This window comes from Passer domesticus, chromosome 5, assembly GCF_036417665.1.
Source record: "Passer domesticus isolate bPasDom1 chromosome 5, bPasDom1.hap1, whole genome shotgun sequence".
NCBI lineage: Eukaryota > Metazoa > Chordata > Aves > Passeriformes > Passeridae > Passer > Passer domesticus.
In genome coordinates this window covers 20643255-20668456 of record NC_087478.1, presented here as the reverse complement: position 1 = coordinate 20668456, position 25202 = coordinate 20643255, and the positions used below count along the sequence as shown (strand labels likewise).

The 25202-nt window shown below is 37.2% G+C and overlaps 1 protein-coding gene and 1 long non-coding RNA gene across 10 annotated transcripts in view; one reads left to right on the top strand and one right to left on the bottom strand.

The window, feature by feature from the left end:
* SLC13A1 (solute carrier family 13 member 1) overlaps positions 1–13509 on the bottom strand; it is a 29624-nt gene extending 16115 nt beyond the window's left edge. For all 5 annotated transcript variants that reach the window (XM_064422253.1, XM_064422255.1, XM_064422252.1 and 2 more), the window contains exons 1-10: positions 13376–13509; positions 11439–11567; positions 10558–10694; positions 5539–5726; positions 4911–4968; positions 4755–4821; positions 4094–4254; positions 2373–2492; positions 1117–1215; positions 925–1026 (exon numbers count right to left, since the gene is read on the bottom strand). In XM_064422253.1, the coding sequence (XP_064278323.1) occupies positions 925–1026; positions 1117–1215; positions 2373–2492; positions 4094–4254; positions 4755–4821; positions 4911–4968; positions 5539–5726; positions 10558–10694; positions 11439–11567; positions 13376–13474 (1160 nt within the window). In that variant the 5' untranslated portion in view covers positions 13475–13509. The remainder of the gene's footprint in view (positions 1–924; positions 1027–1116; positions 1216–2372; positions 2493–4093; positions 4255–4754; positions 4822–4910; positions 4969–5538; positions 5727–10557; positions 10695–11438; positions 11568–13375) is intronic.
* On the top strand, positions 13503–23103 carry LOC135301806 (uncharacterized). 5 transcript variants are annotated; one of them, XR_010363544.1, is made up of 5 exons: positions 13503–14174; positions 14348–16102; positions 18085–18273; positions 19667–19820; positions 20932–23103. It is a non-coding gene; the product is annotated as an uncharacterized LOC135301806 (long non-coding RNA). The 5 variants fall into 5 exon arrangements; XR_010363543.1 differs by having other exon boundaries at positions 13503–14506; positions 15988–16102; XR_010363545.1 differs by having other exon boundaries at positions 13503–16102; positions 20932–21077; positions 21624–23103.
* Positions 23104–25202: the final 2099 nt, after the last annotated feature.

The following is a 25202-nucleotide window of genomic DNA, read 5'->3' as shown; positions in this document are numbered from 1 at the left end:
CTGGAAGAACACTGGGAAGGTGTGTAGGTGGTGGAAATATACTTAAAGAGAGAAGGCATGAGGTATGTGTGTTCATGTGTCATTTGTCACAAACACACAGGAAAACAAAATGTAAAATTACCCTTCTAGTCTAGAACTGGCCTTTGGGATAGCCAGTAATAAATGTTCTACCCATAAGGACCTAAACAGCATTAAGTCCCTTTTGTCCCAATCCTGCAACTACTTCCCACCACTCCAGAGCAAGACTCAAAACTTTATCACAGAAAAACAGAACTGAAATTACAGTAATTGCAGCAAGAGAAAAGGAGATATCATGGTAATAGAAGTTCCTGTAAGACTGACTGATTACTTAGGGAAAGAAATCCAGGTAATCCTGGAAAAGTTGCAGCAGAAGGCAAAAAAACCCCACAATAGTTCTTGACTTTTTGGTGTTCAGTTAAACTATGATTTTAAGGGAGTTATGTATGAATGGACAGTGATTTATATCATTAATTTCAGCTGTCAAAGCAGGGAATTCTGGCCTGTATGCTATAATTGTGCTGCCCCTAAGGGCAGCAGATCGAAAAATCCTATCCAGATTTATTCTTTGAATTTCACACTTGATAAGGAAGTGGGGTACTTTGGCATCAATAGTTATGCATTCTCCCTCACCATATTAAGCCAAAAATCTAGTAACAATCCCTCTTAGGAGGCACTTTACTTTATTCTATAACAGGTTTTACACATTTCAGCTATTGCTCACAAATATATGTGAAGTTGCTGGAGTTTATCTTCTGTATCCACTACAAAGGTTTGCAACAAGTTTGGTCTGGCATATTTCTGAAACATTGAAAGTATTTTAATTTTTGTAAATTGGTAAGAAAAGAAGGTATGTAGTTAAGGCACAGAACAATTCTTTTTGGTTTATCAAAAGAGATCACTTACTTTGGGAAAAGTGAAGACCATCCTGGGATGAAGCCAGGATCTCTGGTGAACCACAGGAGGGTCATTAGAATGAACAGGACAAGTGTAACAGTTTCTGGGTAGCTATAGCAGAAGTAGAACGAATTATAAATTTTTTCTGAATGGACATTTAGATTTACCTGCTCTTGTTTGCAGATTTATAGTTTGAAATACCTAATTGGTCCAAGTTTCTTGTACTCCTCCTGAATCACCTGTGATGAGGCCTCTTCTCTAGCTGTTTTCTTCTTACCACACTTGAACATGTTTTTTAAACTAGAATGTAAAGCAGCAATATTGAATGATGAGATACTAGTGTATACAGAAAAAAGTGTCCAACCTTTCCAGGTACCAATAGCACTTGACAAATGTAAATTTGTCACTTTACAATGCAGTATCTCCCATTTAGTTATCACACACCAAACTGAGGATCTTGGAATTAATTGACAATGCCTAGAGGGAAACTGACAGAGGCAGCAACAAAATGTGTCCTGTTATTGACCAGCTCATTTGGCCAGGAAGAATGAAACTTTAACCATGTGAACTAATTTAATAACTCTCTTTAATGAGAGTATCTTTAAATCTATGACTTTGCTTTACTTTGTTTTTGAATTAAAAAAGTTTTTCTCACACAAGTAGTTTACATATTCATCAGCAGGATATTTGCTACAAGCCAGGCTTTCATTCTTGGATAAGTCTCTTATATGATGTTAAAAAGAACATCAAAATAATCAAGAAAAATGAAACTATAAATGTTCATATATAGAGGGGTAAACATAGAATGATTCTGTCTGCTTAAAACTAGTCTCACTTTTAATGTCTTGCACCACAAGTAGCCATGTAATTTTGGAAGATTGGTGTCCCACTTAGCTCTCCAGATGTTAGTGAACTCATGGAGAAAAAGGCTTTGAAGAATCACCCCAAAAGACATCTTGTTCTCTCCAAAACCATAAAAGCCCAAGCTGAGTGGAGACACAGAAACCCTACCACTACACCACATACAAATTTAGGAAAACCAGAAGTTTCTTACCTCACATTTACAAATTCATCCAGTTTATAACAGGCATTGTTCAAATATTCAAACCAATGCCTCACTCCAATAAAGGATGTATTCCTATGATTCTTCCAGTAAAAAAAAATGTATATTATTTCAGTATTCTTTTGTCTTGCACACTTGCACTGATTAATGATGATGTGTGTATATTATAAAGGAGTGAGTACACCCATTTGTGGTATGGACTTTTCACACTGGGCTGAATAGTCCAGGATTCTTATTTTAGAAAATTCTTGTCCATCCAGAGACTGAGCCATACTAATCAAGGTAACAAAATCACTATTGCTGCATTTTCTTCCTATTGAGCCTATTAAACTATGATGCAATATTTATTTTATATTAATAACCTTTAGTTTTATTGATTATACCATTCACTTACTCAAACCCAAGGAAAAGCCACTGGAGCCAGACCCAGGAGAGCAGCAGAATAACAAGTGCAATGGGGAAGGAAAGGACAAACCAGGATCCAAAATTGATGCACTGACAGTTTGGATAGCGTCTGGATGAAAGCAAAAAAAAAAGTTTAGTTCACCTTTGCAAAGGAATGAAGACTTGTGAGAATTACCAGAAAGAGTTTCTGAGGGAGAACATTTCTGGCTGGCAGCAGACTTCAGCATGAGGTGGCCTGTGGTATCCTCTTGCCTCACCCTCCCATCCTCTTCCTGGTCATCATGAGCACTACAGGAACCGGCAGTGCCAGTAATTTGGGCAATGGATCAGCAACAGGTCTGGGGATCTGACACTGACTGATATGTGTCTAAAGTGAGTTCAGTAGGGGAGGGAGGGCCATGCTTAGCCTAAGTTCTGTTAGGACTATAAAGAAACAGAACTTGAAAGAAAGAAATTTTTTGAGATGAGAATTTAGCACAAGAAAATATACTCAAATGGAAAAGCTTCAATGAATGTAGAAAACAACAGTGGAAGCTACACTGAAACTTCTATAATTTAGTTTTGTACTTGTGCTGTTTAAGTTTGTACAGGGATGGATATTTGTGTAAGTATTTCTAGTAATCTGAATATTGAAGTTAGGTATTCTTCATCCCCAGAGCAAATATTCCTCAGGTAGAATGGATGATCAGTTAAATGTTTGTGTTTTTTAAATAATTTTTTACTTAGCTCTGGTTGGATTATCTGCTATTGTTGGATTATCTACTAGAGGTCTTGCCTGAAGCGAGGATGGACAGGACACACTGATTTATTTTCTAGACCTATTTCCTCTGGAAAACATACAAGTGTGATTGATTTTAACAATCCTCTTCCTACAGTGATTTAGTGCCAATAACAGTAAACTCTTCACAGGCAAACTCTACAAATGCTACCCATAACTGGTCTTCAACCAATTTTGTCATGTGCAATACAAAACAGTGGATGGAGGGCAAAAAATGATTTTTCTTTATTATTTTTTATTTCAGAATTCGAGTAGGACTATTACTGACAATGGTAGTTTGCAGAAGAAAAGAAATTATCAGCAATAACTATTGGATTTCAAGGGGTTTGGAATGAAATTTGCCAATTTTCTTTTCAAAGCAGTTCTACGTAATAAAGAAAATTAATATTAGGAAATGCTTTGGAAAACTTAAAACATTGTTGCATTGAATGCAAAGTTTCAGACTGCCTTGACATTATTTGCTTTTTTGTTGATTAATGGACACAGATTTCTCATTTCAACAGTGCTTAGCCTCTTGAAAGTCTCCTGATGCTCTTTGCTAAGCAGATTGTACTTATTTCCTGCTGTATTTAGAAATTAATAACAGATCTTTAGAGAGTGCTTGTTCTATTCATGCCAAGTATTGCTTTCCTTCTAAGAAAAATCTTTTTCCATGCAGCTACTGAAATACTAAAGTACTACTTAACAAACAATGGTCATCTTGTTGCATGTGTTGGCAGACCACTTACAGACTTTCCCTGTGTAAGGTAAATACAAACAGGCAATTTCATTTTGTCTCAGTAAAAAAAGTTAAGAAAAGCAATAGAATCAAATAATATCAAATCAAAGGGCAAGGTTTCTAATGTGTTTTAGGGGACCCATGTGAGAGCTCAAGAAAGAATGCTAATCTTCTGGACTAAGAAGAATACCAATAATATAATATAGTTTCTTACGAATTGAAGTGCTCAGCAAAAATCAGATTAGTCGATGTTCCTGTGATTGTGGTCAGTCCTCCAATGGTAGCAGAATAAGCCACACACAAACACATCACTTTGAAAATCCCACTGTATTTGTCATTTCTGCTTTTTCTCTCTGCTTCAGCAGGTGGTAGATTCTGCTTAGAAAATAGATACACTGATTAATGTATAAGAAGGGATCATCATCAGGAACAAAAATAGAATTTGAGGATATCTCAGAAGAGCCAGACAATTTACAGGCAATATAGTTGTTTGCAGTGTGGCTTGGTTCACAGTCACACTGGTAATGCAATTATTCATGTAAAGGAAAAGGAGGCAGAGTCAAATCCTGAACTCCCATTCCTGATCTCTCTTAGTCTTTACAGAACTGCCTCTGTATAGATTGATACATATACACACACCTGATATATAGAATTTGTACTCTGGTGAGGTTGTTTAACTTGTGTAAAATGGGAGGACAAAGCCAGTAATGAAGTAGCTATACAAGCAAAGTTCATACATGTGTCTGACTACAAGTATATTTCTTATTCACATGTAACCAGCTTCATTACAACCTGTGCCACTTTAGGTGTGGCATAGAAGTGCAATTTAGGTTAAAACTAAGTTTCATTGCATAATAAAAAGACACTTTTAGTACCTGCTCATTTCCTTTTCCATTTTCTTTTTCAACTGTGCATGTAGTACTATCCACATTGTTGTTATATCTGGAAAAACAAAGGCAGGTATTGTAGCAAACAGATATTCTATTTAGGTTAATTCTTAGAAGAGAATTTACTGAATTAATAACAATTACCCATTAACTGGTTTTTCTTTCTCTTTCCAATCTGGATTTTCATATTCTCCTATATTTTCTGTAAGACAGTGATGCAAAGACAGAAAAGCATTTGAGGGAGTAAAACTGGAAAGGCTCCATCAATGTCTCATCCCATGCACTTATTTCACATTATCCCATCAATACATTTGCAGGCACCAATCTCAGAAAGAATCAATTTGTGCCCTACTCATTCATGACTCCTGTTCCTCAGAAACTGAATCTTCTCATGAGAAGAAATGTTCCTAATTTACAATCCAACTGTGTAGGTAATCAGTTTAGATTCAGTTGTTCTTCCAGCATTATCTCATAGCTTAAAGAGCTCTTTTCCTGTGCTAACATTTCATCCTTAGCGTATTTATAGCCTGGAGTCATATTTCCTTCCAGCCATCTTAGGAGGCTGATAAGCCTTCTCCTCTCATCCAGCTGCCACCTCTTGCACCCATTCAGTTTTAGTTAATCTTTGTGGTCATGAGAGAGCTCGCACACAGGAATCCAAGAGAAGTCCCACAGGGAAGCACGAGATGATGCCAGCACTCCTCTGGCATTTAACTGTACTTGCTGTGTTCCTCCTGCCCAGTGAGGGTGGCAAAGCCAGAACTGCGCCTACCGTGCAGCTCCAGGGCGGGGTTGATGGAGCCATTAGAGCAGGACATCTCCAGCTCATCAGCTTCTGCTTCAGCTCTGATGATCTGCTGAGCTACAGCTTCTACGATTGGCATCACCATGGCAGCAGCAGAGGTGTTGCTGAGCCACATGGACAAGAAAGCACAGCTAACCATGAAACCCAGCATAAGCCTGGAACAGGAGAGAAGAGTCTGTGACCACTACAGTAACACCTCCTGTCATCAGTCTATTTAATATAAATGAGAACTTTGTTAACAGAAAAGTTAAAACACTGAAAATTTTAAGCTTGAGAACATTTTTGAATTTTAATTGACTTGATCTAAAAGACACTGAAATTATAATATTTTAGGGGTTGAAATGTGTTTTAAAGTGAAGAAAAAGCAATAATATTTATTTATAGAATTATAATGTATTTGAACCATCTTTGAAGAAAGAGCACCATGCATGTAAGAAATTCAAAAGAAAGTTAAAATGCTGCTGATGCTATTAATCTCATATTGTACAGTCTAGGTCAAAACCCTGGAGTTATCACTTAGACAGTTAAGTTCTCTACTTATACCGGTTCAGTTGTTATAGGAAGAAATATTAAAAAATCAGAAAGAGGTACAAAACTTAGTTCTTATTCAGAGCACCAAGACAAGTATAGGCATTATTTGGGCTTCAATAATTGCCATCTTTTGATATTAAACGAGAAAGGCAAGGTCATTACAACTCCTTAATCTGCACTTGGCTCAACTTTTTGTCAGTTTACTACAAATAGTAATGCAATACACTGAATTGCATCAATAACTGAAAAATCAAATATTCCATGTCATATCTGGTGAAGTTGGATTGTAAATTTAGAATACAGGTCACAATGTTGTTTTTAATGCATTTCTTGGAGTTGGAAATGTGAACAGACCTCTTAAATCCCTGTTCCAAGGTGCTGTCACTGACATTAAACACCTGCCATACATCATCACAGCAAGAGAACTTAGTGGAGAGATGGTGGTGTTGCACCTTTCCATCAGAAGACTTCTGTGCAATTTGTAAAGTTCTTTGCGTATCCTTGATCAGAAGCTTCACAAAAAAGTCAATTTTACTTAGTACACGAAGCCAATATAGATATTATATAAAAATCATGTAAACATTACTTGATGATGTAAAAATACCATCAAAATGTCTCTTATAGCCTTTTATTTAAATGTCAACAACATTTCAAACTGGATTTTTTCTCAGTAGGGGAACCTTGTCTTTCCTTGTGCACTTTTGACTGCAATGATGAAATGATCTGTAGACCAGCAAGTCACAGACCTGATTCAACACAAATTGTCATCAGTAGTATAAAACCCATTAATTTAGGCAGTTTTGAATTAGGTCTGCAGACAGAAGTTGAGGAGGAATTGTTTCTTATACAGAAAATATGGGTCAGAATAAGCACACTGAATATGAATTTTCACACTGCAGGAAAAGCCACTTTAGTAGAACTTGCAAGAGGATTTAAAAATAAAAGCAAATTAAGACATTCACTAATGTATTCCAAAATGACTCATCATAAATCTCCAGCATTAGATGGATTGATGGTCAGGTATAATGGATGGTCAGGTGACCATTTGGTACAATGTGGTGGGCTCTACCGAGGGACACTAAAAATTATTGCAAAATAATAAAATATATCCTGTTCTTTTCAGCCCCAGTTTTTCTGCATTATTTTCTCTGTGACAATTGTTATAAAAATATTATGCACGAAATCTTGGATAATTATTTCATTATATCCAGCTACAAAGTCACTCTTTGCTTTGTAGTGCAAAAAAAAATACCAAAAAAAAGGGTATTTTATTACCCTTACAGGTTGTATAGACATATTCACCTTTCTCTGCTAGTCTGCAGACTTTACTGCATAGCTCAAATGATAGAAAGGCTTTACAGGATTGCAGAAAAACCTGGGCTGTGAAATCTGGGCTCTGAGCTTATGATCATCAAGTCCAACCATAGACATAACACTGCCAAGTCCACCACTAAACTGTGTTCTGAAGTGCCACATCTACACATCTTCAAATACCTCCAGGGATGATGACTCAATCACTTCCCTTGGCATCCAGTTCCAATGTCTCATCAACCACTCACTGAAGAAATTTTTCCTATTATCCAATCTAATCCTCCTCTGGCCCAACTTGAAGCTATGTCCTCTTGTCCTTTCACTTTTCACCTGGCAGAATAGGCCGACCTTCCCTTGGCTACAGCTTCCTTTCAAGGGAGTTGTAGACAGTGATAAGGTCTCCCCTGAGAAGCTTTTTCTCCAGACTAAACAATCCCAGCTCCCTCAGCTGCTCCTCATAACACTCATGCTTCCGACCCTTCACTGTCCTTCTCTGGACTCGCACCAGCACCTCAATGTCTTTCTTGTAGTGAAGGGCCCAGAACTGAACACAGGATTTGAGCTACAGCCTCGCTGGTGTTGAGTACTGGGAGACCATCCCTGTCCTGATTCTGCTGGCCACATACACATGAGTTTCTCCAGAAGAATCTATAATGGAAACTCCAGAGTCTCTTGCTATTTTTCCTTCCTGATGCACCCTTGTCATGGTTTGACTCTGGTACAATGCCAGGGCCCCCATGAAGGGTATATTTCCAAAATGGTTGCTGTGAGATGTGACCTGGGAACAGAATAAAGCAGGCTCCCATTCGGGGATGGAGGGAAAAACACAACACTTTATTTATTACAAATCTAGAAAGGAGCACATACTAAGCTAAGAATGAACACCTTCCAGATACTTTCCTCCTCCCCCTCCCTTTTCTCCACAGAATCACCACCCCTCAAATTATCAACCCTCAAATCCATCAGGGAGAGAGGAGTCCCCCCTTGCCTCATAGGCCTCCCCCAGAAGCACAGTTAAAACTCTTGACTTCCGGGTGTTGCCTCCCCCTAAATACAGTCTCTGGGTCACAGGAAAAAAACATGAGTCTGTCCATGGCTATACAAGAAAGAGTCCAGCCCAAGGCCACTCCATCATCTCTTCTACTCAGGATTCTTCTCTCCTCTTCCAGCTTTCCTCACGCTTGCCCATTTCATCTCTCATCTTTCTTTCACCTCATCTTGATTCAGGAGGATTCAGTATTTGTAAGGTTTCTATTAGTCTACAAAGAGGTTAAAATCTTCACTTCTGCCTGTCCAGGACTCCTACAGCTGCTAAGCACCTCTCTGCCGCATCCCCCGCTTCTGGCCGGCTAACCTGCCAGCACAATCTCTGTCCCTCTCTCCAAGAAAGGCTACCTAGACATCTCAAGTCTCATCAACCCCTGCATGTTCTCCTCCACCTTTGCACCTTTTGAGGCTCCCAGCCTCCTCCCTGTCATGGCCTCCCCCTCCCCTACCCAGACGCAGCTGGGCAGGGGAAAGGTCAGACTTCACTCACCAACGCCAAATTCCTAAAGAAGAAGTTCTCTGGGAATCTCCTGCTTTTAACCCCCTCAGAAGCGTATTCAGATCCTCAGTAGCCACATCACATGCCAATTTTGAATTTGGCCACTGATTGGCCCGACTTAGACCTTTCCAGAAACACATTTCCGGGCCAAACCACGACAACCCTTTATGACCTGTAATGCAGAGGTCTCGTGTATTGATATCTCTGCCTTGGGCTGCACGAAGCTGCAGCGTGCACAGGCTGCCCGGGCTCTGCTGTGAGCAGCTGAGGAGGGTGCAGAGAGCAGCACCGTGCCTGCTGTGGGCACAGCTAGTGAGCAGCAGATGCTGAGGGGTGGGTAGATCACAGATCTACCTTCACAGGTCATCTCATCCTTCACAGATCGTTTCATCGCAATCTTGTCATCCCTTTGTCATGACCAGGAAATTTGATAGATATGAAGGATGCTTCCTCAGGGTTACAACTATGGAGTTGCTCTGGGTATCCTCAGATGCTGGCTTCAGGTTTGACTGTTCAGAGCAAGTTCCCCAGCAATGTTCAGCTTAGCACAGCACACCATCCTCTTGTGTTCTCCCTTTCAATATTTCAGCTAAAAGATGAGAATTTAGGAGTGCTCAAAAGAGAAGTCAAAATAACTAAACCTGCATAGCACAAGAATACAGCTTAAGATAACAGGAGGCAGTAGAATGAGAATGTAAGGAGAATTCTTTTCAAACAGAAAGCTACCAGCTATCAAAAGAGGTAGAACTCATCAAAATACATGTGATATTTAAAATTAGATCAGTCAAATTACTGATGAATAGAAATAATACAACATTCTTATGAAGTGCCATTATTTAAATCACTTAAGGGGCATCTTATTTTTTAGGCCTGGGGTTTCTGGTTTTCTGACCATTTGCTTCCTTTCTGCTTCCTGGCAAGGTTTCACGAGCATGATGTATTCTGGGAGGCTAAACTTGCTCTGTAGATCTTACAAGCAGCCTTACTCGAATGCTGGCAGATGCCTCTGTCAGTCTAAACCCTTCCTGCAAGTTTATAAAGCAAGCAAAGCAAGAGTTTTCACTTTCAAAAATATACATTGATAGTGAGTAAGCAGAAAGTGTGATTTCTTTTACCTTATCACCTCATCCAGCTGAGGAAGTGCCTGTCCCCACCACCTGCTTAGTTGTATGATGTTTTTCCTCCTCACTATGTACTTGAACTATTTTTGTATTTTTGGGAATGTCCAGAATTTTGAAAACATTATTGAAATAAAAAAAAATCAGCATGGAACAAATTTTATATTGTAGGCATTGGGTGGGAATGTTCCAATGACCATCAAGAACGGGGACCCCTATATTATTTACAATCTAATCCTACTTTTTGTTCAGAAGGATGCTTATTAGGAATAGAAGCACTGCAGGGAACTTTCAATTAGGATTTCAGAAAAATATTAAAGTGTCACCTACATACCATTCATATAAATTAAAATATCTGCTTTGTTTGAGCAAGAAAGAAAGGCTGGATTTCTACTGTAGAAAAAGCAGTAGGCAATTATTTATGGAATGCGTAGCTTTCCACAAGTATTATTATCCTTCAAGGTACTATTTAGCACATACCATGCAGGGTTGACACCCACCAGCATCACCATTTTTAAAGCCACTCTTTTGTGAAGATTCCATTTTTCTATTGATGTTGCCAAACAAATTACTCCAATCAATAGCACATGAAAGTCTTTAAAATAAGCAGATGCTACCTGAAACAAAATTTTAAAAAAATTTTAAAAAAAGGAAAATAAACCCATTTTTAAAAGATAAATAATTAATTTCTTTTAGCCTTTGGTGATACCAATTTAATGAAAAAAATCAGTAAGATTATATTATGAAATAAAGAAACTCTTTTTTCTTAAAATTAGGTCGTTGGAACTATTAAAGACATTTAACCAAATGATTCAAGGGGAAATGCATTAAAGTGCATCTAGTTAAAACAAAATCAAAAATGAAGCTTTAGATAGAACAGCCCAAAATTGTCAGTCACATCTCACATACATACTAAATCAGCAATTAAATGTTGTTTTCATTACTTTTTTATCTATCCAACAGGTAAAATAACAACTTTAAGCATAGACTTAGATTATGATTAGCTGTGATTTCATCTCTTTGGCACAAAGGTGTATAGTCAGCAGTTTGCACATGGTGTCATTATTGTGACATTTTGCCTCTGTAATATTAAGGATATTTCATAACTACCTAGCATTTTCCCATCAACTGGCATTTAAACACTGAGCCACTATCTAGAAGACATTATTAAATAAATAATTTTAAAGAAGTGAACAAATCCTGAGGACAAAGCATGTAAGCAAGTCTTGAGGCAGAACTACTGTGATTGGCACTGAGAAAAGCCATGCAATTGCCTGACAGGTTTCAACATTATATGTTTCATTCTTTGGAGTTTTGATTCCTCATATGCACAGTATAAATCAGAGGAGAATAAAGATTACCTGCTTGGATCCCATTATACCAAACAGTGGGAACATAAAGGCAGGGAGCAAAGCTGAAACAGCCAGTGGCAAAGCTTCTGTGAGCCAAAAGATGGCAACTACAAACAACGTGTATGCACATTCTGCTTCCTAGGATACAAAAGGCACCAATAGCAACATTAGTTGATCATCAAGGGGGAAAAATATCACAGTTCAAAAAGCACAGCTCCATCAGTAGAGAGATTCCCAATGCCTGGTAAAAGTATGAGTCAAAGGACCTGAGTTTAGGGTAGTTATTGTGTGCTATTGACAATCCTGATGAGATATGAAACACAGTCAGTAAAAGAGGTGTAGAGGATTTTTTTCTGAGATAGTAAAATTATTTCAATTCTATCACTCAGGAACAGTGGGAAAAAAGTCAGCTGCCTATTCCTTCAAGGACAATTAATCATCTTCTAGGTCATTCTGGAGCATTCTCAGGCCATGAATTCCTATAAATCAAAAGCATTTTGCCTTTGTAAGCAAAGCTTTAAGACTCCAGGAGTACTTGCAGTCAATAATTGGTCAAATGTTTTCTCTCCTGAAGTTTTGTCATCAGTAGCAATAAGGCAAGGATATGATCTAACAAAAAAGGTATCATGCAATACTGACAAGAAACACAGTTTTTTTTCAGGCTTATAATTTTAGTGAGTGTCTTTTGCTTCAATTCCTTAAAAACAGGAGGGTTTTTTTCCTTTTTTTATCTTTTTGGGGGTTTTTGTTGGTTTTTTTTTCCCCTCCCTCTCCTAGGAGAATAGTTTTCAATGCCATCTGTAAAATGCAGCCCCAGACAAATATAATGAGGTGAAGTAAACCTAGTTTCTTCCAAAGTATTAGAAATCTCTTTTGTGTAGTTTTTAATTTGTATTTCTGTTTTTAAGAAAAATGGTTTGGAATCCTTAGTGCCCCTGGTTAGGGTATGAAAATACTCAAGAGCAGCAGAGATGGCTGGTACTGGGAAAGGAGCAGACTAATGATGTAGTTCTTGGAACCTTTGTCTGGTAAACAACAATATTAAACCTAAGTCAGTCAGCTGTGGCTATCACTTATTTTGGGGAAGAAATTTTGTTATGTATGAAACAGTTTGAAAATATCCATTCACCTAGCAAATATTCATCTCACTTAAGTCCTACCACATTCAGAATTTCCCATGAGTTTCCTCTCAGAAAGGGAACTGAAACATTGGAACTGTGATGTGAGAGTGTGAGGCACATTGCTCTGTAACCACCATCTAACTGTGATGCAAAGACTTCTGAACCATATTTTTATGTGTTTTTATACATAACACACACATGATGACACATCACAGAACTGCATTTCAGTCTGCTGGCATCAGAGCTGGACCAAATAGAGTCACTAATGACATTGTGAGATAGCTGTTTCATCAGCTTGAAGTTGCTGCAAGAGTTAGTGAATACCAGAATATATTTCAAGTAAAATAAAAATATAGATTTTGCTATATTTAGGAACCAGAGAGAATTTATCAGATCACTGAATTCAGTAATTTCCTATCAGACACAACAAAATGTGATGAACATAAAATCCTTTATTAAACAGAAAGTAATTGCAGCTCTTTTCCTGACAATTCATCTCTATTGTCAATCATACAGAGCTGTTTAAAGAGTCCAAAAAATAATAATGATAACAATATTCTCAATGTAGTCCAGATGTCAGAAAACAGCTATGTGATTCTGAGCTTCATGCATCCAGTACAGAATTTTAAGTTGAAGCTCTCTTCTCTGTAGTTCTGTGAAAATGCACTGAGTTGACAGAAAAATAATCACAATGCAAATATCATTATTCATTCAAGGTCACTTTCAACTCAAACTATTTGTGAGTCTGTTAATCTAAAAAGGTCTGGGAATCTCAATCTTTACACACAGATGCAAAATAATTATCTCTCCAAGCAGGTCACTTACTTTGGTTTTGATGATAAGAGGAAGTGGAAGTAAAAGCAGTGGGGTGAGGACAATGAGCAGGAACCTTCGGTAAACCAGGAGGTAGCTAAGAATCTTCATGGTTGATGGCTGTTAGATGAACTTTCCTGAAGAAACTGCCAAAAAACATGTCTGACTTTAAATAGCTGGCTCTGATTAATATTTTTCCAAGCTATCACCTTTAGCCATTGCTAAAGCAGGCCAGTAAAGCAAGTTAAAATTAAATCTGGGTCTTTACCGTTTTAACGACTTTATTAACAGTAGGTTGATAAGATAAGGGTCCGCCTTAAACCAAGGCTAGATGTCAGCCCTCTCAGGACTTTCTCTCCCTGCTCTTCCTCATAACAAGTTTATGTAATTACAACAGGTTCTAGACAGCAGAAAAATAAAACTTTCTGTTGCTCTCCCAGTCACTGCTGACTTCCTATGGAAGTCAAAACATAAAATATACATAAAATATATGTTCAAAACCATTTGGAGCATTTATGTGAAATCATAAGCAAGATAATTTTATTGACAAGAATTAAAAATTCTTCACAATCTTCTCCATCTGTGGAGATATTCAAAACTTTATAGGATAAGTTCCTGGGCAACCTGACCTGAACTTTGTTCTGCTTTGAGTAAAAGGTTGGACTAGATGACTGGCAAAAATCCCTTCCAGCGTCAGCCTTTCTGTTGCTTTTATCTGTCTAGAATCTAAAGTATATGAGCAAAACAAGGCCTTTTTTTCTGTTTTGCCAGGCGGGGAACAGCTCATTTTCTCTTCTCATGCAGAAAAAGGGTAAGTTCTTCTTTATGTACATCCTATAAAGTCCTGAGGAAGTCTAAGAGTAGGAGAATTTTTGAGACAAAAGTCAAAAATAAAGAAATCCTTTTGCCTGAATTTCCCCCTTTTTCAATAAAAAGAACACATGGTACTGTCTTTGTAATACAACAAAATATCATCACATAAAGAACAGGAAAAGATAGGAAAGAAGTTCGTGCACTGTCTGTGGGTGAAGATTAAAAGGAGGAAGAGCACGTTGTTTTGTGCTCAGAATCTTACATGAAGCAGAAAATCAGAAGAGGAGAAGATGAAGAGTTGAGCTGCCATCAGAACCATCCAAAGGACAGGTAAAAAACGTAGTTTTTTGCTATCCATACAACCTTTTGATTATAAGAATCCCATGTGTCAAGGTGCAGGCAAAGCAAGTGATCAGATTGTTGGTGTTGAGTACACACTTCTGGTTTCAGGAAGGTGGGACTTTGGCTATGGGAAAGCCATATCTCATATCTTACTGTCAGAAAGCAATTGACTGAAAACCCAGAGGTGGGAAATAAACTGGAGAAATGAAAATGAAATAACAGCCTTGCTACTGGGAATTGGGAAAACAGCTTTGACACAACCTAGGGAGATAAGACTGAGACTTCATGGGAAGACGATGTAAGGGATTAAAGACGTTCAAATGAACTGGTGACTTTTGAAAGGGGCTGTTCTAAATATGTAAAGACAAACTTGTTTAAAGAATTCAGAGACAGAATTAGGAAATCTTCAAATATCCAAAAATCCAAAGAGAATTGTGTGAGACCTGGAAAAATCTGTGCTATAAATGAATAGCAAGCATTTAGACTGATAAATTCTGAAGGACTGTGATATGAAATATATTTCAGTTGGAGAAGTTGCAGAAAAGTTCTATTAAAGTATCAGAACTAAAAGGAAATTACAGGAGAATGATTTAGTAAAAAAAAGGGAAGGCAAACTGAAAACAGTGCTGGTGTATTCAACATATTCTTTGCTTATGTCTTTACAAAGGTAAATGGAACTCACATTAATTTTATTATGAAAAATGGAGCATACTATGGGGACAATGATGGTAGGAGTAGTGACTATTTAGATTTAATATATGTACTCAAGCCAACAGAGGAAATTCACACACAATTCATGGGTGATAATTCATATAGTAATCTGAGAACTATTTTAGAATATATTTAAATATATTTTTTATGCCAAATATTCGAAAAAACTTGGAGTAATACAAATTTCTAGAAAACTGGTTAGACAGAAATGGAAATTAAATATGTCATGAACTCAATTTAGTTTTCTTTTTTCTTTGAGCAATTAACTTAGTGATCAAAGATGTAAATTATATGCATTTTATTTTACTTCAATAAATGTTTTAGATAAACTAAGAGCAACTCAGAGGTAAGCATAGAAAAAATGCTCTAGGGGAAATTATGCCTGTGTGTATCAATTATTTTTAAACATTTCTTCTTGAAGAGCAGTTGCATTGTTATACATTCATACTTTGAAGATATTTCAAATGGCATCCCTAAGAGGTCTATTCTACTTAGTTTTCTAGCTCATATTTTTGTTAATGTTTTTGAATCATAAACTAGTAATCAGCAGGACAAAGATAAGACCTTCTAGCTCATGCTAGACCATAAAAACTGCTTTTTCAGCATTCTTAGATAACCACTGCTATAGCAAAATTCTGCATGGAGATAGAAGTTCAGAACAAAGGAGAAAAGAGACTTCCAATACTGATTCAAATAAAATATTGCTGATGAAGAGTAGAAATTGTCCTGCATAATTAACATTGAAATTCTCAAACCAGTCTGCAGGTCCCTGGTCAGCTGTCAGAGATGGTCAGGAGAGAGCAAGGGGTTACACTGAGGAGGTTTCCTTCCAAACTTTTGCTGGGATGCTTCTGGACAGCCAAGCTTCTACAGGTAACCTGAGAATAGATCAGCAGATAGATGCTTAGGGAGAGAATGAATGTGCAGTGGACTAACTTTAATGGTGGAGAGCTGGAGACTGTCTGAAAGAATGGAATTTGGGACAAAACTTTCCTTACAGGCAGGAAGAAGGAACAAGCTATGCAATCCTGATTCAAGAAATTTAAACATACAGCTCTGCATGTGAAGACAAAACTGAATGATTATGAAAAAATTATAAATTCAATTTGAAAAATAAATAAAGATGTATTTACAACAGTGGAAAAAATTAAAAGACTCAGAGTTTCAAAGGATAAAGAATATTTCTAGTTGTGCTACCCAGTGTTAGCTGATCTGGGTCAGTATTGATCCCTCAATCCCTAGCCTTCTTGGAAAGCTTAATTTATTTTTGTTATGTCTTGAGTTAACTGTGGACATCCCTTGTGTGTTTTCTCAGTAGCTGAATGTTCTGGTTCATTTTTCAGACCTCAGAAAAGCCTGTAGGAATGGTCCTTTTATGCTGAAGTTTTGTGTAGATAGCTGTATTTACAGCTTGTTTGAGGATTGCTATTTCTCTTTAATACTCAAAGAAGACCTCGTATGCTCCAAAACATAGTTGTGTGGGACAACAAAGCTTAAAAAATGTTTGAGAAAGAGGAAAGAAAAATTCTCATTGTTCCAAAAGCGGATTTTTCAATACAACAAAGGAAGGGGAGAGATCCAGTTATGGGGAATGAGATGGCAAGAGGGACATCATCACACCCTGACAGATATAGTGACACAGAAGTCACTGGTTAGCAGATAAAAAAATAAACTTTCCTAGGCACTATGAGTTTCTGTAGAATGCATATACCAGGACTCACAGTCTGATTGTGAGCTCTTTCTCTTGAGTGATCTGAGAACTGTTTTGACTGAAGCCCTGAGCAACAAACTGTTGCACAGATCAAGCAGCATGTAGTTCATGCAGTCCCCATGGCCACTCCAGGCAGGACCAGATGAGAGAAATGCTCTCTATGCCACTGCCAGGAAGCACAATTCCATTGGAGTCTCTGGCAGGAGGCACCTGCAGACACTCAAGGTCAGCAGTGTCAAGAATTCAGGGCTATAGGGAAATTTGCTCTAAGACCTGGCTACAACTCATGGGTAATGTGGAAGAATGGGGATATGTGCTGTATATGTCCCAAAGACATTAAACTCTGGGGTGAAAATAAAATTATTTTATTTGATTTCTATATTATGGGAAGTAGTATGTCAAGAATCACCTGAAGCAATGGGGAACGAGCCTTGCAAGAAGACAGGCAAGCACTGTGATGATCCAACATGAGCCAATGTTTTAACACAATCTCTCCTGTCCTAAGCAACCACCACAACACGCGAAGGCCAAGTCATGCATCACACAACTCAATGGACATTTTATGAATGTTTTACAAGAGTGATCTATGAGAATGATATCTGTATATATATGTATCACATGACAGGAAAGAGACTGATGCTTAGTGAGGTTGTATTGGATAGTGTAAGACTTAAGAGTGGCATACATTGTATGGATAAGGGCTGGAGATTGAGCTGGGATGGATGGATTTTGTTCATGGTCGTCTGTCATGGTGCTGGTTTGGACCATGTGATGTTTTGAAAATGTGGATAACACACCTGTGTTTTGGTTATTGCTGAGAAATTTTTCCATGGCATCAAGATATTCCCACTCTGCCTCCCAGTGAGTAGGCTGAAGGTGTGCAAGAAGGTAGGAGGGAACACAACAAAGGGAACTGACACAAACTGATTAAATAGAATATTTTCTGCCATATAAAAGCAGGTTTAGCAATAAAAACTTGGGGGGGGGGGGGGGCGCCAGGGACGGTGCAGATATTTTGGGATGAGAGAGCCTGGCTGGGCATTGACGTGTTTGTGGGAGGTGGTCAGTGTTTACTTTTGTATTAATTTTTTATTCCATTTCATTATTCCTCTTTATTTTACTTATTAAGTGTTTTAACCCACAGGTTTTCTCACCTTTGCTCTTCCTATTGTCTCCCCTGTCCCACTGGAGTCAGAACAGCTGAGTAACTCCGTGGTGCTTGGCTGGTGAACCGAGTCAATCTACCACGCCTTGTCAATGGCCTTGTAACTTACAGTACCACGCTCCATCTTAACATGGAGTTTAAAACCTTTGGATCATCACAGACAGTAAGGTAATATTACCAGACCAAGAAGAACATTTCAGTTAAGCAATATTTCCTGAAAATTTCAAAGCATGCATAATTTAGTACAACGTGCAGCAAGGCAGGATCCATAGAAATGTGAAGGGGGAAAAGAAAAATCAATATTTCCTTGTCAAAGGTTGATCAGTCAGGATTAGCAGGATAGGTTTATAGAATGAGATAAGTACTGTACTAGAGCAGCATGCTAATCTAGAAGGAAAGTTGTTTTACACCAATATATGACTAATTATAGTAACAGAAATACTACATAGCACAACAAGAACTGTAAGATGAATAAGATATTACTCAACAGGAAGAAATCTCTGGAAAAACAGGGCAAAGGAATGTAATAAAAGAATCTTCCCAAAGACATTTGAAGTATTTATGCTTCTACAAAATTATATTAATGATTTTCAAAATTATAATTATTCTTAATAAAAATGAGAAGCATTACCAAAAATGTTAAGTTTTTTAAATAGAAAAACTTGAGTTTTGAATTTATTAAGTTCTACACTGTAGGGGAAAGAGAAGAAAGCTCCAGAAATGGCCTGGGTAAGCAGTGTGGTGGTATTTACTTCTGATTTTACACTTGCATATCTAAATTGGTCACCATCATCTTTGTTTCACAATCTATAGATAGATGGAATACTCCCTCCCCGCTCAACTAAAGTTCTTTAACCAGGCTGAGGTGAATTATGGGTCTTTCTGTAGACTGACTGCAAAGGCTTATTCAAGGCATCTAACTTTTAGATGTCTGTGGTAGGACAGACTTGTTTTACCCACTGCTGGCTTGGGAAAAAATCTTAAGAAGCTCTATGGGGTCAAGAATAGCTGCAAAAGATCTGGAGCACTGAGCAAAGAAACAATCTTCTTTCCTTTGGTCTTAGAGTTTAAGCAAATGGATGTAAAATGTACCCATCATTAAACAAGATTTTATCGGTATTTTCAACTTCATTATTTTTGTTGAAGAATTAGCTTTCAGTCCTTATAATTGAAAAAAAAATTGGAAACCATCTCTAATTTTATTTGTGTATTAACTTGCCAGTGGCTGGGATCAAAGTGTTTCATTATTGCCAGAGAAAAATTAAATGTCTTTAGTACCCAACACTGATCGCCACCTTTAGTGAAAATTTATTCTCAATGGCATCTTTCTAATTAGAAAGCATGAAAATTAATTCAAAACCACTAATTCCTGAAGAACTTGCATGTTCTGCAAAGCTTTTAACAGGCACAGGAAATTTTGCCTGGCTGTTTCCCATTCTTGTTGCTCATTATTTTTCTTCAAAAACATAAAAGCTTTTGGAACTGAAAACTCTATTAACATCCCCATGTAGCATATAGAGAAAATTAAACGTTCCTTCTCTTTCCTTTTTTCTTATTACAGAAGTGAAATCTGAACTGCACTGAGTGCAGTTCCACAGTGGTGGAATTGGAGTGTGGTCATGTGTGTCCCATCCTGAAGTTCTCCAATTTCTAAGTACATATCCAAGATGATGACAGACAACTGCTCCAACAACTCTAAATGTTCTAAAAACTAGGTTAGTAAATCTGTATGGAACTGTAATTGTATTTTAAATTGTGTGTTTTCTTTTTTTAAAGAATCTCCTAAGGAACAGGCTCTCCTAAGCTTAGCAGGATGCTATCAAGGACAATGAGATTTGTATGGAAGAGGAAGGTAAAGAATCAAAACAAAATACCTTATGGGAATTTCGGGAGCATAAAGTTCTGAATAATATGTGATATTTATCTGCAGATTGAAGATGGAGATTTTGGAGGCTTCTGAAATAACTTGGGTGTTGTATTCCTGTATTCTTGGCCTGACATACTAAACAGCAATAGTAAAAGAACACTAAACACCATTCATTTTCATAATATTCCTTGCATTTCTCTTTATACACTACAGAACAGCTGAGAAAGTTCTCTTTGAAAGAGATTATTGTCACTTTTTGGAGAAGCAGTTCACAAAAACAGATTAAATCAATTTTCATCATATTATGAAAGGAGAAGCATATTTTATACCTACATTCAGTCTGTGTTTCTGAATGGAAAGAATTTGACACGTTGAATACACTTCCACACTCCTTACTGCATAAAAGCAAACAAACTGAAAAGAAACAAAATCCAATTACTCAACACTGAAAATTTTAATAAGCAAGAAGTTCACTATTCATTGTAAACATATTCCTTTTCACTTTGAATAGAAACCCACTGTATCTAAAGTACTTTAGTGTGATGATTTTTCAAGATGACCTGTACTTAGAGCCATTTTCTTTGAATCAGTTCAAGTGCTTCAGAAATCACTGTATAGTCTTCCAAGTTTCTGAAGCAAATTACTCTCTTCCAATGATGCTAGATAAGACAGAGGTCTCCAATATTCTCATTTATTCTGGGTACTCCATTTCTGTGATACTTCCCACTGGAATCACTGCCCACTGACGCAAAGGAGAATTTCCAAGACATAAACTACATGTAAACTTCCTGTTCATGAAAAAAGTAAAAGACAAAGAAATGATGGGATTTAAAAACAATAAAGGGCCTATATATGGGCCTCCTATATTTGAAGCATACCTTGAGAGCTTAAGAAATCTTAGTTATGTGAGATTCATTACACAAACTCTGTCTCTGCATCAATCTGCTTCTCTCAAACAGCTCCTTGACAATGCTTCTCTTCACCTCTGAAGCAGCTGTAAGCCGTTTAACTTCAGAGCTGAAAGCAATTAAATTCATCAATGAGATATCTACAACAAACAAGTTCTGCTGAAAGTTTTTCCTGGATGGAGCATGACATTAACCAGGTGAGTTGAATTCCACATATTCAGAACCCATCCTGGACACTTGTCAGGCAAGCCTGTAATTCGCCTTCCACAGGATGTTATTTTCTTCGCCAGGACCTCTCTGTAAATACAGTCCTCCTGATGAAGGAGTTGTCATGCTTCCAGTTTGCCCAATGATTTTCTCCACCCTCATTCCAGAGGCTTCACTGAATGCCTCAGACTCCTGTACATGGTGTCCAATGTGCTCCTTTTAAGGACAGCAGACACATGCCTTTTGGAAACTACACCTGTCATATTCTGGCAAACTTCCCTTGCCAATAACCAGTATGGGCTGGGAAAAACCTGAAGCCTTCATAAGTTTTTCATTGTCCTGCATATTCTTCTCATCAGCTGAACAGGCAATAATAACATTCTGTAAGAGACATGTCCTCTGGGCTGCCGTCATGTGCCCCTGGTACAAAATCAGAACACAAACCTTGAAGCATTTATAAGCCTAATTTATCATTTAGCAATTTTTTGTCTCCTTAAAATATAGCTCCATGTTTATTCTTGTTGAATGACATGTAGTTGGTGCTGTATGAACCCAAAGTTTAACCTGAAGTGGATCTGCATGGACAAGTCTTCTTTCCAGAAGAGACATTCTCACAGCCTGGGAGAATTCATGTGCATGCTGGAGCAGCTAAAAAGGCAGAACTGTTAGTCTTGCACCATGATCTAATTCTCTGTGGCACAGACTTTTCAGACCTCTTCCCACTGAAATGTGTGTATTCCTCATGAAAGGATAGAGATTGTGGTAGAGTTAACACAGATTTGAAAGAATTCATTTCATGAAGTGCTAATAATATTCCTCAAACTTACAAAACAGTGGCTTGGTAATGAATTTCAAAATATATGTCTGAAAATAGTCCACAATAGTCAGCAAATTATCTGAACTGCAAATAAACTAGGTGTGTTCTGATAAAACACCATCCTATACTTTTGGTTTTTATAATTTTGGAGGAGAAATTTTGTTTTGAAATAAGTTGCATGATATAACCCCCAGGTAAGAATTTTAATTTTCCTAAGTCTGTACATTCAGGGCCAACTTGGATGAACTTTGAACAACCTGGTCTAGTAAAAGATGTCCCTGCCCACAGCAGGAGATGAACTTGGTGTTTTTAAAGGTCCGTTCCAACCCAAACTGTCCTATGTTTGCTTTTATACAGAATGAAAAGCAGCAGGAAAAAACTCTGCCTACAATGGCACTATAAAAGGTGTCTGTTTGCAGGGGATTTGCCTTCATGACAGCAAAATCTTTTATGTGGACTTTTATCAAATAAAATGTGAGTCAGTAATACCATAACAATGTCTGCTGAGATGCAACATGAGAAAGAAAAATATTTAAATCCTTTCCCCAATCATTTGCTAGCTTTTTTATTTTTAATTATTCCAGGTGATGACAGATAATTGGAAGTGCTAGAGTTATGCCTCTCATAATTGATGTTGTCTGTGTGATGATGACATGCTAATGTCATCAACCATGCTGGCCTTTATCTCAGATGTTTGATCAGTTGTGTTATTGTTGAGCAAAGATGTTAATCAGCCAAAACCATTAACTATTATGCTTGACTTAGAGTAAAGTTCAAATTCATTTCCTTAGATAATTTATTCTGGTGAAACACAAAATTGAATAAAGGTAGTTTGTCAAAATTATGTAGGAACTTTTAATTTATAGCTGTAACTATATGAAATTTCTCCGTGGCATAATTATTCCAAACAGATCATTCCTAGATGTAATGTTACTTTTTTTCTCTCTTTTTTTTAAATTACTAATGATTTTAACAGTTTTCTTCTTTTCAGTAAAAGACATTTATATTTCCATTTTACTAATACATTTTTTAAGTTCTCACATTTTCCCCCTGGGTGATATTTTGTTAATCAGGTTTCTGCATAATTGTATTTTATCTTTTGGAGATTTTTATAATTCTTTATTAGGTCTTCTCCCACCTTGACCCAAAACTTCACATTAAAACTTTGTTTTTCTGAATAATATCTGTTTGTCATAAATGTCCACATGGAAATAAAAACACATGAATAAATGCATCTTATAATGTGTACATGTTTGACTTCATAATACTTTTGAGTTCAGGGGAAAATATTCCCTTTCTGTCTTCTTATGTACTCTTTGTTTTTTTTATATAAAGTTTATCAAACTGCTAGATGACCACATCCACTTTTTTCTCATTGACAGTAATATATTTAGCCAACCTTCAGATCTGTTTTCCTTGTTCCTTTCTTAAATTTTCAGTCATTCTTTGTCTTTCTTGGAACTTGCAGTGATCAGTTTATAATCAACAATAAAAAAGTCTCGGTAATTTATTTCTGTAAGGTCCTGAGAGTAATTCATAACCAGATCAAAGCTGAGCTAATGTCTTATTCAAAACATTATTTCCTAATTTTACACTAATTTTGGATAATAAAGGCACAACTGTATTTACTCAGAGATTCTTTGTAATCTTGACTTTCTCATAAAAATTTTCTATGATGTCTACCATCAAAACAAACCACACAAGTACTTCCATTGCCCTTTGCTGCTGCAAACAAACTCAAATTGCAATAAAACTGACTAGTGAAGCCTTGGAGTTAACTGCACATATTCCTCCTTTTCCTCATTCTGTCACGACCTAGCAGGCACTCTCCAAACTTGGCTTGGCAGAGTTTCCCCTACGCTGCCAGGACACCGAGCCCTTCACTGGCAGTGACTGTGGCTCCTAACATGCCCCAAGACAAGCGGTGCGAGGAAACTGGGCCAGGCTCAAGCTTCTGCTGGAATAAGAAGATGAGGTACTAGCACACATTTCACATCTCCAGCCCCATTCAGCATGGCTGAGGAAATTTCCTGTTAACAAAGTTAAATTTCAGGCTGAAACTGCAGCAACGAGAGGAGTTTACAGTCAAATAACCTCCACCAGAGTGGAGTAGAAGTGGTGAAGACAGTCTCTGCTCTCCTCTTCATGCCTATATCCATGTGTACATATTTTACTATTTACAGAAATTAAACATAGAGTATTAGGATAGCTATGTCATTAATAGCATGTCTTAAGAGAAGTTGAAAATTCAGCAGTGCTGGGATGTTTCTATCTGCATCTGTGTTTTCCACTGTTTACACTGCCCATGCCAAAGGCCTATGGCTGTCATATTAAAGAAAGCTCAACTCTGAAGAGCAAATTCTGCTTGATAGTAATGTATTTTCATGGATTATTTCTTTTACTATCACAGGAATTCTCTGAGGGAATAATGGGGAGGCAGGAAAAAATCACCTGAAAAATTATTTTTGAAAAGGTCACGAGATGAAAATTGACCAAGTGCAAATTCTCTCATATCCACAGAATTAATCTGCACGAATTAGTATGCAAACTTCTTAATTTGAATAAGGAGCTTTCAGTGAGTTGGGGAGCAATCCCCTTAATATCTCATTATTTAGGCAACATGAGACTTATATGCCATGTTGCAATTGTTTTATTTCCTTGCAAAAAAATTGATTTCTTGTGGGATGTACGATCATCTTCCTAACAAGAAAGCATATCTGTCATTTAATCAACAGTAAAGGAAAACATATATTTCAAGAAAAACATATTCCAGTGAATAAAGACTAAAATTCAGATGTGAAATCACACTAAAAATCCCACTTTGATTTCCATAGTGTGTTTATTAAAGTAATACAGAAGAGAAAAACATTAGTCAGTAATTGCTTATCCATTAATGTTGTCTTTAAAAATAGACCAAGCTCAGAGATCAGGTCCAGAGTTGCACTGAACAATATTTTAGGATTCTTCTAATTTGTTTCCTTTGAATTTGATTCAGTATTAAATTCTAACAGTATGAAAGATCAGGGAGCACTAATCATGAGGTTTAACTTGCACCATCCCTTTCTCCTTTTTTCTGAAATAATTACCTTTTTTGGTTCAAAGCAAGCTCTAAATTAATATTGTATGGCTGTGCCATTTTTGTGGAAAGAATCAGAAATCTTAAATGAACTTAAGAGGATATATAAAAAAATGCATAAAGATGCTATTACTTTATTATTAGATGTAATTCTGAGCCTCCTACGTATCCCTGGAGCACCCTGGTTCCAAGCCAGCCAGCTCAGTCTCGTGAGGCTGAGCC